The sequence below is a fragment of the Gossypium arboreum genome, chromosome 5, assembly GCF_025698485.1.
Source record: "Gossypium arboreum isolate Shixiya-1 chromosome 5, ASM2569848v2, whole genome shotgun sequence".
In the NCBI taxonomy this organism is placed as follows: Eukaryota; Viridiplantae; Streptophyta; class Magnoliopsida; order Malvales; family Malvaceae; genus Gossypium; species Gossypium arboreum.
The window spans coordinates 92,553,329-92,566,002 of record NC_069074.1 but is presented as its reverse complement, the minus strand read 5'-3'; the positions used below and the strand labels follow the sequence as shown (position 1 = coordinate 92,566,002).

The window sequence follows — 12,674 nt, the reverse complement described above, 5'->3', positions numbered from 1 at the left end:
TTAATATCGAAATTCAACCAAATATTTTCTTTAAAAATGGTTTTAAAATGACAAATTAATGAAAATAATTATTTTAATAATTATAAAAGTTTAATATAATTTTTAAGGGTAAATTACACCCAACATCACTAAATTATTTGTAAGTTTATGTTTTAGTCATTTAATTTAACTTCAAAAAGTTATAAAATAGACAATGAATTATTCAAAAGTTTTCATTTAAGTAACTGAACTATTCAAAAGGCAATGAGTTGTTAAGGGTTTTTTTTTTAAAAAAGGTTCGGTCAGCGAGCTCCAAATGAAGATGTGAAAAATAAGAAAAATAAAAAAATAAAGAACACACAAATTTTACGTGGAAACCCTTTCGGGAAAAAACCACGGGCAGAGGAGAAGAAAATTCACTAGTAGGATTGAAACACTTTATCCTAATCAATATAAAATAGATGGAGTTTAATAAGGTTTAAAAACATTATTCTAAAATAAAATAAAAGAAGTCTAGTTCTATATGGATTTTCCTTTTATTTTATTTGCCATCGTATTTTATTAAATAAGAATTCGGGTCACTTAATTCTAATAGAATATTTAATGATCAGTATGATGAATCAATACCAATCGGCAAATAGAAGAACATACCTTAGATCCAAGTTGATTTAACGGTTAGTCTCGAGGATCAAAGAAGAAAGTTGTTTGAGTTTGGGTTCACAAATTTGTAATGTTCAAAATTGTTTTATGAAAAAAGAAATTAAAACTTTATGATAATAGAGGTTTTTAGATAAATAGAAAAAAACAATTCATTAAATAATCAAAGCATAACGTATAATTGTGTCATTAATTACTTCAAGATAATCAAAATTTAAGAAAAATCTAAATAGTCGATTGAGTTTTAGCTTGATTAATATCTGTATTATTGTCGGTGAAGAAGAACGTGAGTTCAAGTACGTTGAAATGCATTATTCTACTATTTAAGGGTTGAGGAAGGACTATAAGTAATTTTAGACATTGTATCAAAAAAAGCTCCAAATACTCACGTGTCCCTAGCTACTAGTGCAATACTAAACTAACATAAGAAAAAGAAACAAAAAAAAGAAATGTTGATAATACTACGAGCCTTCGATAGGTGCATACCAAGCAATGATAAGTTTGTGCATCTCATTCAGAGCATGTTAACCATATAGAATCTCCCTCAATCACGACCTCAGACTAATCTCTGTCCCTAAGTAAATTTGAGGGTTATAATGAAATCTAATCGGATTAATTTAAACTTAATTTAATTTGATTTAATCATGAAAAGTCAACGATCTGAATTCAATTTATTGAACCCGAATTTGATAAAAACAATAACAATTTTATTTATTATTTATTATAAAAATTATAATTACAATTAAACAACTCTTCAAAAATATATATAAAAATAATTAAAATATATCAAAAAAGAAATGATTTCAGGAATCATGTCAGCTTTGGGTTGAAATTTTTGTTTACATATTAGAAGATACAAAATCCATTAATTTATTACTTACCTTATTTCACTGACTTAATTTCTCCTTTCTCACATATATACAAATTATTCTAATTTGCTCCACCAAGAAATTTCTTCAAAAAATTGCTTCAATGGAATCTCGTGCAGAAATGGTAGATGATTTTATTTTTATTTTCTATCACTTCTTCTTTAAATTAATTTATTTTCTTGGATTTTTTTTTTTTTGCATGCAGTCTTGTGTTTTGAAAGTGAATATCAACTGTGATACATGCAGAAGGAAGGTGATGGATGTGTTACAAAATCTCCATGGTAATTCATTTCCTTTTCTCATATTGTAGTGATTTAAAAAGAAGAAAAAAAAACCCTTTTTTTTCCTAGAAAATGTTTTCCTAGAAAGTAATTTTCTTTTTTTTTTTTTTGGATTTAGGGGTATATTCAGTTGTTATTGATGCAGAGAAAGGGACAATGAAAGTTTCAGGGAATGTAAACCCAAATCTAATTTTGAACGTCTTTGAAAAATATGGGAAACATGGTGAAATCTCTTGTGTTAAATTTGAGGGGGAAACTAGGGACCCATTTTACCATCACTCTTGTAACTATTATGGTGGAAATGGGTTCATTCCTTATGGATCAATTCACCCATATCCATTTATGCAAGGGCCAGACCCTTACTTTCCATGGTATGATAGTCATCACTATGCCCCAACACCTTTTCCACCACCGCCACCACCCCTGCCGCCTCCACCTCCACCACCGTTGCAACCGGTGATTAACTATTTTCCACCTAAAGCACCACCAGCAGTTGAATTTGAACTCCCTGAGGAGATGAATCCAGATAGGTGCAATATAATGTAAAATGATGCTATATTGATAAAATTATTGGACACTGGATTTATTTATATTTTAAAGTTTAGTGTGATGAATCCGGGGATGTACCTATCGGTATTTGGGGATGATGTATGTAACAAGTAGTTTTAGAATCTAGGAGTACTCATATGGATCATGCATAATTGATGTTACCTCGTTTTTTGTGTCTAGTAATGATAAAAGTACTATAGAAGGTCTTATATATTAAGAGTTAAATTGCATTTTGCATTATTTATTAAAAAATAAGCAAATTAGTCCCTGTACGATAGATCAAAAAGCAAACTGGTCCTTTTTGTTAAAGTTTATCAATTTCTATTGTTGAAAACTGGTGTAGCTGATGGAATAACCAGATAGTTATATTTGACAGTTTTTAACCGTAGAAATCATGTTTGATTAAATAAAAAAAACATTATAATTTTAGCACTTTTGAAAAATTAATAATTCAATTTAAGTTTTTTACTACAATTTTTTAGCTTTCGCCCTCAAAATTTATAATTTATCTCAGTCTCTCTAAACAAAAATTCTGGCTTCGTCTCTAGTAGAAATAGATGAAATTTTTAACAAAAGAACCATTTTGCTTTTTTATTTAACATACAATGACTAATTTACTCACTGTTTTTGGTAGAGGAGGTAAAATGTAATTCGACTCTTAATACAAAAGCCTCCGTAATACTTTTTCTGTCTAATAACATGGCAAGGAAGATTTGGTATTGAATTGATTTCTTGTCTATATATTCTACAATTAGTACAACAAATAGGTATTGAGAAGTGAAGCTTTGTCTTGTATTTAGATAAACTTTTCTCAATCAATGTAAATGATTGATCTTCAAAATCTCATTAATATGTTTGTTCTTATGTGTGTATGTATATATCTATATATGTACATATTCTTTTTGCTCCTTTTATATAAGCACATTAGAATAGGTCAAATTTTTTAGACCCTACTCTATAATTCATTCTCTTCATTCAACCAAAAATCTATGCCATTTTCATTCAAGGGTCATTCTGGTCTAGTCTTGAATGTATAATATTTTTCACGTGAGTGTTGGAATCTTAATTAGAACTGAGAAACAAGTAAAGAGTTTTTAGGCATAATGATAAATTAAGCTCTTAATATTTATAATTTTTTGTTAATTTGATCATCAATCTTTAAAAACGAATCAAATTATTGTTTCTTTAATGGAAATATTGACTAAAGCGTTATATTTTCAAACATGGTAGCTAATATGACAATCCATTTGTACATTTTTCTTTTTGAATTTTATTAACTTTTTTTATCATTATTTTGGATTTTTAACAATTTTAAACCTTATTCTTTTTAAATGTTAACAGTAAAATTTAGTTAAAAATAATAAGGATTAAATTGATAAAAATGTAAACATTGAGGATTAAATTTATCATTATATTTTTTAAATTTCAAATAGTTCAAAAGGGTACTTTCTAGAGCTTTTCACATTCACTTCTACATATGTTTTGGGAATCAAATTCTTGTTGATCCAATTTACTCAATGATTTTATGTGATTGAAAATGAAAGCTCTTGAATTTGTAGCCACATAGGTGTAAAGGAACCATAGATTCATTTGGTCACTTTTTCAAATTTCAATCTATTTTTGCTGTGAAATACCTTTTTTTTTGCGGGTTTAAATTAATTTAAAATATGTCATAAGTCTTTATACTTTTCGTAAGGTTAGATTTTTATTTTAGAAATTTAGTCTCTTTTTTTTCAAATTTCAAAATTTAAGTTTAACTATTGACAGTGTTAAAATTATTTTGTTAAATTTAAGTTCATTACAATATCATTCTTTTAATTACATTACTATCAAGTGAATATTTATTTTATTTTAAAATGTAGCACCAACAAATTAAATTTAAATTTTAAAATCTAACTAATAGAAAAACTAATTTATGAAAATAAAAGTATATTCTAAATTCTTCTATGGCATATTTTAAGCTTTGGATTTAGACATGGAATCATTGTTGCAACTGTGAAGAAAAAGCAAATAATTGGAACAAATGTAACCCTAGTTTTGGACACAAAAGATTTGCCAGATGGCATTATTTGTAGTTTTCAAAATCATGACAATCAAGAACTTTGAAAAGAATATGAATAGATGAATGGGAATAGGTGTTTACAAGTGTCTTAAACCTTTTAAATTTTGGTATAATGATAAATTTAATTTTTAATATTTATATTTTTATCAATTTAGTCCCTTTTAACTGAATTTTGTTTTAAACTTTTAAAAAAGTTAAATTTAACCATCAATCTTTTAGTAAAGGTATGGAAATATTGATTAAAAAGTTAAATTTTTAAATACGGCCTGCATGACTTTAATATTTTAATAATTTTTAAATTATTTGTTGATATGCCATATAAGACAAAAGAGCTATGTTAGAATGAAGTACATGTAAATTGTCACGCCAACATTATTAAGTTTAATCAGCATTTCCCTTAAGAAAAAACGACTTAACTCTTTTTAAAAGATTAATGATCAAGTTTAATTTAAAAAAAGAAAAATGACTAAATTAAAAAAAAATTAAATCTTAAGGGCTAATTTATTATTTTGACATAATTTTTGAGTTTCGAAGTATCGTTATCCAAGATTGCCTTATGCTTGGGGTTAAGTCAGTTGATTGCCATAAATGCTTATATTTAGGCCAGTTATTTTGTTCCAAGTTGCTTTAGTGCAAAGCTAGGAAGGCATTAATATATGTTAGGGACAAATAACAACTACAATTATCTCAATTTTGGTAAAAGTATCATGATGGCTCTTATATTAGGAGTTAGATTGTATTTTTCTCCTTTTATTAAAAAATGGGTAAATTAGTATCTGTACATTAGATTAAAGAGTAAATTTGTCATTTCTATTAAAAATTTAATCAATTTCTATTGTTAAAAATTAGTGTGATTAACATAATAATCAAACAATTACACTTAACGTGTCATGTATTTTGATGTACATGGACTGGTTTTAATAGAAAAACCGGTTTGCTCTTTTATCTAACTTACATGGACTAAGTTGCCCATTTTTTGTTTAGTAAAAATGGCAAAATGCAATCTAACCCCGAAGACAGTGACCTCCATGATACTTTTACTTCTCGAATTTTTTTTCTTTTGGTTACAATATAGGAAGTTGAGACTTAATGCTCAACCAGATCACCGACCTTAGTTTCTTTACCCTTTGTCTCATGCCATAACATCTAGAACCACTTGAGGCGGGTTGTCAAGAATATGAAATCCAATCGCGCAGCATCGAACCCATTTAGTCATCGCATCAACAACTATATTTTCCATTCTTGGAACTTGTCTTATTTCTACCTTTCAATTCCTCTTCATCCAATTTTGAATTTCGGAGCTCAGTTTCGGTAACCCTACCCTCTTTGGCCCAAATATCAAAATCTACTCTTGTTTTGCAATCACACTTGATCAACAACAGCCACACCCTTTTATTCCAAATCGTTTTTAGACCATCAGCAATCGTTTGAAGCTCAAAGTCTAAGATTGAACTTACACCTATATTTCGCCAATAACCAACTACCTACTGTCCTCCTGATCCTCTCCCTAAAAAATAGGTAAATTAATCCCTATACATTAGATCAAAGAGCAAATTGATCATTTCTATTACAAAATTCATCCATTTCTATTGTTAAAAATTAATGTGATTGACAGAATAACCAAACAGTTACACTTAACATGCCCCGTGTACCTCATTCTAATGTACATGAACTAGTTTTTAATAGTAGAAATAGATGAATTTTTTAACAAAAAGACCAGTTTGCTCTTTGATCTAAGTTATAGAGACTAATTTGCCTATTTTTTTAGTAAAGAGAGCAAAATGCAATCCAACATTTAAGATAGAGACCTCCATAATATTTTTACCTCCCAAATTTTTTTTTTCTTAAGTATTAGTGTTGATCTTCTTCTCATAACATAGATGAAACTTCATGGTGACATTATGTGTAAATGCAATTCAAAATATCTTGAAAGCTGTCAAAAGGGGATTAGTTGTTAGATTAATTTACATTTATTACTATGGTGATGTGTTGTAAAATCACTAATTTTTGCTCCTACCAAACTATAATTTGTCTATTTCCAAAAAGACATCCCAAAGTGTTGAAAAATCATCATAGTCAGTCTTACAAAAGCAAAACACAATATCAACAAATCAATCAATTGACTTAATAACCCCCTGGATTGAATCAAAAGTAAAACTACAGCTAGAGTAAGGGCTTTTGATTATCAAAACTAGTCCTAATCGCCATCATGTTCAAATCTTAGTATTTGCACCACATTCAATTTCATCTCATCTTTTAAAACTTCTGGGTTTAATCACATTTTTTTCTTTTTATGTTTAAATATACACAAAATTTAAAATCTAATTTCTATATTTAAAATTTTAAAAATTAAGTCATTTATAATGATAAATTTAGCCTTCAACATTTACATTTTTTATCAATTTAACTGTTATTCTCTCTTTTTTTTTGCTAAATTTGATCATTAACCTATTGAAAAGAGACAAATCACTTTTTTAATAAAAATGCTAATTAAAACATTATTTTTTTAGCGATGTTGGCGCGACAACCTATATAGTGGTCCATGTATACTCCATGCTAACATGACACTATTTATCTATAAACCATATCAACAAATAATTTAAAATTATAAAATATTAAAAAAAGAGCATGAAGTACACATGAAATGCCATACGAAATGCCATGCTTAAAAATTTAATGTTTTAGTTAATGTTTTCGTTAAAAATAAAACAATTTGACTCTTTTTGAAAGGTTGATTATAATTTTAGGGGCTATGGTTGAAAATGGATTATGACTAGTTCTAGGCATCGTGCTAAAAAGAACAAATATGAACAGAACTGAAATTGATCAAAAAATTATTGTATCGATTTTTTATATTTTTCCGTAAAAATAGTATTTTCCTTAAAAATAAAATTTAAAATTAAACATATATATTATTATGTTATAATTTCATAATAAAATTATCAATTATATGTTAAAAATTGATAAAAAATAAAATATTAATGTGATTAAAACAATTGAAGTGAAATTGAAAAGACCTGATATGAGATACGAACCATAAGATACATAGAGGAATAGGAGTATCCCATTTAATATTTTATTTTCTCTATCATCCACCTGTATCAATAAATTAATTCTAATTGGTTGATTAGATCCTATATAAGTTCATGAAATTGAAATGCCACCATGAATTTTCTTTTTCTCTTTAAATTTGAAAGTTTTAAGTAATTAAATTACTTTAAACAAAATTTGTGGATGGAGTCTTATAGTTATATTGTATGGGCATTATTATCAATGTAAAAAGATATGGATTCGAGCGCGTTGAAGAGTATTGTCTTTTTATTTATAGGTTAAGGAGGGACTATGGGCTATATGTTATTGATAGTTCTAAGTATTGTGTTAAAAAAATTACCTATAATGATAGTGTTACTTGGATTTAGATTTGAGTTTTAAATACGTATAATGATTTATTTGATCCATCAACTTTATAAAAATTATTTTAAATTTTCAATTAATTTTTTTTTATCTTTTTAGCTTTTGGGTTTGTATTGTTTGTCAAATTACGCTAAAATAGATGAAAGAAATTACTGTCTGTTAACTTTGCTGATGTGGCATTCACATGGCAGTCCACGTGGATGCCATGTTAGTAATTAATTAATTTTTAAAAAATAAAAATAAAAATATTTTTTTATAAATTTATACTTTTTTAATAATTTTATTGAATTTTTAAATTTAAAAAATTAATTAGTTGTTGATGTGGCATCGTGCCATTCCATGTGAATGTCATGTTAGCAAAGTTAACAAACGTTAATTTTTTCATTTATTTTGAGGTGATTTGACTAATAACGCAAGTTTAAATGCTAAAAGAGACAAGAAATTAAATGGAGTGTTAAATATTTTTTTTGTAAAATTAAAGGGTCAAATAAATTATTTTATCTTTTAAATATAAGAACGTGTGCATTTTCTTTTGAAAAAATATATTCTTATAATCAAGTGGCGAATCTAGGGTATGGCAGAGCTCGGATCTCCTAAAATGTAAAATTACTATTTAGGCCATTAATTTTTTAAAAAATTTTAAATTAGTAAAGGTAAAATCATAAAGATATAAACTATAAAAATTAAAATTTTATCTGCCCTAACAAATTGTTCTAATTTCACCCCGCTTATAAATATTCGGATATATATTAAATACGAAATATTTCAAAATAAAATAAGAGTCCAACATGAGTTAAAAGCAAAAACTAAAGGAGCTAATATTGTATTATTAAACACATTATTTACATGAGGTGAAACTACGACATTAATCCTTTAAAACAATAAGGATTTTTATTGCAAATGAGCTATGACTAGACCTACTAATTTCGACCTTAGTACGAAAATTTAATGTGATTAATTCTAATTCAAATTTGATTCAACACAATTTTATCATAAAAATCAACAGTTTAAATCTGTTTAATACTAAACTCGGAAAAGAACTAAATAAAAATGATTTGAACCCGAACCACCTCAAACTGGAAACTAACCCAACCATAAAAATTTTAGACCGACCCGACCAAGAATCAACCCGAATCATCCCATCCTATCAACAGGTCTGGTTAATGCTTCAGACTACTAAAACTACTACATTTATGTACAAAATTATAGTGAAAAGGAGAAGAACAGAAAAATATATATTATACAAACATGGAAACTATATGATCAGTATGGAGATTTTGATCCTTTGATGATGATTAAACCATGACTAATTGTTGTTGAGCTTCGATCCTTAATCCTTCCTTCATTTTTCTGATAAATTCTTCAAATCTTTTGTTCATCTCTTCAGTACTTAACACATTGTTTCCTTCCATTAATTCTTCTTCTTCTTCTTCTTCTTCTTCTGGTTGATAGTTTTCACTTTCTTCAATATCTTCTTCTTCTTCTTCTTCTTCTGGTTCATAAGTTTCACTTTCTTCATTGTCTTCAACAAAAGGTTCATCAATTGATGACCCTTTTGCCTCTTCTTCAACAAAACCAGCATTTTCTTCCTTCTCCAAGTCCAACAATGGTGTTGAGGTGTCCAAGTGGGTCGACTCAGTTTGAGGGATGTATGTATAGCTTTTGAAAGACTGATGATTATAGTGATAATCACTAAGATTACTATGCTGTGATGAAGAACTAACGAGTCCAGAAAATTTTGCAACGAAAACAAGGAGGCCATTGCAAAGAAGGAATATGAAGTTTTTATCTATGTTATGGCTAATAAACTTGAAAGCAAGTGTGTTATGGAAAGTGAAGCTAAAGGAATGGAACAAGGAAAGGCAATATAAGTGAGAAAAAAACAAGGAAAAAACAGAAACTGAAAGAAGCAACTGAGTCAGCTTTCTATGGAACTGAGTTTCTATGAACTGACTCAGTGATTGCTTCTGCTTCTGGTTTCCTGTTTGATCCATTTTTTATCCCTTCAAACTTTCCTTTTGGTTGTTGGAGACTTGAAATTGGAAATGGCTTGAAATTGGAAGATGCACTGGGATGTCTATGTTTGGTAATTTGTAAGGCTAAGAAACTAAAGGGGTATGCCCTTTTTATAGAGGAATCAAATTGAATTGAGTTTTTATTTGATTTTTTAAAAATTTTATTTAACATTGTAATTACCAAAGTTGGGTTTAAATTTCCAAATACAACTTCTTTTATAATAATTAAATTAGGATTTTTTATAAAAAAAATTCTCTTTATATCTAATGTCTAAGTCCTTAGCAATTACCATCTTTCAACAAGGACTTGTTTGTAAATATATGTTAAAAAACTTTTCTTAATAAATATTGGAATAGGATAACATAACTTGAACTTGTATCAAATGGGTGTTTGATAAAAATTTTAATCACCGCTTCATATAAGTAAAATGAAGAACTAACTAGTAAATAGTGTATGCGATTTTTTTAAAGATTTACTCATTATACTTAAAAAGTCATCCAATCATTAACATTGTTAGTATTTTTTAGAAAAATACCAATTTGACATGTTGATTAGACTGCCTTTATATAATTTTGAGTTGACAAATTTTGACGAATAGTACTAACGGTTTTAGTGATTGGACTAGAACTTTTACTTAAAATTTCAACTTTTAAAATATACAGACTAAATCTCAAATTTCATAAAAATATAGAGGTTAACGACAAAATTTAACCATTTGTTAATATAAATGGAATACCAAATTAATGTCATTAAAACAAAACAATTATAGATGGAACTAAAAAGACATGATATCATATAGGAACCATAAGATACATAGAGGTCTTGGCTAGGAGTGTCCTTTCTCTATCATCCGCCCGTATCAATACGCTAGTTCTAATTGGTTATCATCAACTCATTTAGTTTGGGTTAGAAATGAATATTTCTCTCTTTTAAGCGAATATTATTTTGATTTAGAATATAGATATGTGCATTTGAAATGGGTAAGTTTAATTAGGTAAGGGTGGATTCGAGCTGATCCGAGTTTAAATATTATCAAGCTCGATTTGAAATTTGAAGTTCGATACTTTGTTTGAGCTTGATTGAATATCTATTTTTAAGTTTGAACTTGGCTCGAGATATAATCGAGCTACTTGAGTTTGAACTAAGCTCAATAATTAAACTTAGAGTTAACAATATCTATATGCGATAAGGTAAGGTAGGAACTAGGAAGCTTGAGTGTACTTACGTAACTCTTTGAGCTTAACGCGTTAACTATTTAAACCCCTAGGTGAAAACTTTTTCAAAGAGCTTGAGATCGTATATAGGGAGAATTGCATCAGTGTATGAGGTCTGAAGGTTGTAAAGTAATTAAATTTATGTATTAGTTATGATGGTGTAATGACATGTACATAAACGTTTAGGCTAGCTAGTATAACTATTTGTAATTACATTTATTTGAGTTACCATGTGTCATTTGAAATTATGTGAATACTTTATTTGAAATTTGAGCATGAGTATAACTTGAAATTAAGCTAGAATGAGCTTTAAAATGGTTTTGAAATTATTTGAGATTTATTGGTATCATATGATGATGTTTGGGGATGATTCGAAGTGTTTTTGAACCAGTTTTGAGGTCCTCAACATTAAGTCTTCAGATATTAAACCCTTCTAATATCGAGACTAACAAGTCAATAGTAAAAATTTGTAGTAGGAAGAAAGTCTAGAGACCTATAGGCCCAGTATTGAGATTTGTTGCCTACACTTAAGCCACTACACCTTCAAAACTTATATTTTTGGTCATTCTTGGTCCTCGGAACCCCATTTTATGTTGTGGGAAAATTCAAACACCTTGGGAATGGTTCAAAATAATTTCAAACATGTGTTCAAAGCTTGGTAAAAGTCTGAAATTGTATTAAATAATCTTGTTAAGTGATATTGCTTATCCATGTCCGTCATCGAATCATATAAGGGGTGTTACAATACCTTCCGTTCTTGTACTTTCAATTTAAAAATCTCAATTTAGATATTAACATCATTTGTATTTTTTGGAAAAAAAATGTCAAATTGGCATGCTAATTAGGCTACCCTCGTATAATACCTAGTTGATAAAATTTGACGAAAACTAGTAATGATTTTAGTGATTGAACGAGGATTTTTAAATTGAAAAATTAAGATACTTAAATTATTAACATTTAAAGTATATGGTCTGAATCTCAAATTTTATAAAAGTATAAAGACTAACAACGAAATTTTAACATTTTATTAACATAAATGGAATACCAAATTAATGCCATTAAAGCAAAACAATTATAGATGGAACTAAAAAGTCTTGATATCATATAGTAACCATAAGATATCATATAAGCTACTCGAGCTTGAACTCATTTATTAATTTTGTACTCAATTAAGTTTAGGGTTAATAATATATATTAAAGGTAATAACATAATTTAATAATATAAAAAATTTAAAAGTTCGATAAAGTCTATGAGTCGTTTGAGTCAAGTATTATTAAGTTCGATAAAGTCTCATTTACTAAGATTATACATTGTTTCTTCACTTCTATGTCTTGTTTATTTTTCATCGACCCTTTCATCCTGAAGAAGCATCAGACCCCATTGAATCATCTTTGCCAGCTTCTTCATCAGTGTGATCTCCATTAACGATACCAAAAACATCTTCATCCTCAGCTTTTTCACTGTGTCCATCGGCGTCGTGTATGGGTGAACCAATATACATTGTCCACCCACTGGCTTTTCTGGACCTTGTTGGTTAGATTGTGTTTACTCTTTGTAACTTTATCAAGGTTCCAAGGCGCCAAACATCGTCAACCCTGATTCACTACTGCGCCATTCTTCGATGCCTTCATG

At 28.1% G+C, this 12,674-nt stretch overlaps 2 protein-coding genes across 2 annotated transcripts; one reads left to right on the top strand and one right to left on the bottom strand.

The window, feature by feature from the left end:
* Positions 1-1,608: 1,608 nt before the first annotated feature.
* On the top strand, positions 1,609-2,332 carry LOC108487954 (uncharacterized). The gene is made up of 3 exons (XM_017792284.1): positions 1,609-1,629; positions 1,711-1,786; positions 1,905-2,332. The coding sequence occupies exons 1-3, from the start codon at positions 1,609-1,611 to the stop codon at positions 2,330-2,332; spliced, it is 525 nt and encodes a 174-aa protein (XP_017647773.1).
* Positions 2,333-9,106: 6,774 nt separating this feature from the next.
* Positions 9,107-9,805, bottom strand: LOC108487955 (uncharacterized). Its single transcript, XM_017792285.1, has one exon. It carries the CDS (start codon positions 9,803-9,805, stop codon positions 9,107-9,109), a length of 699 nt encoding a protein of 232 aa, XP_017647774.1.
* Between the last annotated feature and the right edge of the window lie 2,869 nt (positions 9,806-12,674).

Bases quoted from the DNA above. Each gene is read 5' to 3' on its own strand.
- LOC108487954 (XM_017792284.1), top strand. From the start codon at position 1,609: ATGGAATCTCGTGCAGAAATG. The intron at 1,630-1,710 runs GTAGATGATTTT...TTTTGCATGCAG, and splicing joins TGGAATCTCGTGCAGAAATG to TCTTGTGTTTTGAAAGTGAA. The intron at 1,787-1,904 runs GTAATTCATTTC...TTTTGGATTTAG, and splicing joins TGTGTTACAAAATCTCCATG to GGGTATATTCAGTTGTTATT.
- LOC108487955 (XM_017792285.1), bottom strand. From the start codon at position 9,805: ATGGATCAAACAGGAAACCAGAAGCAGAAGCAATCACTGAGTCAGTTC.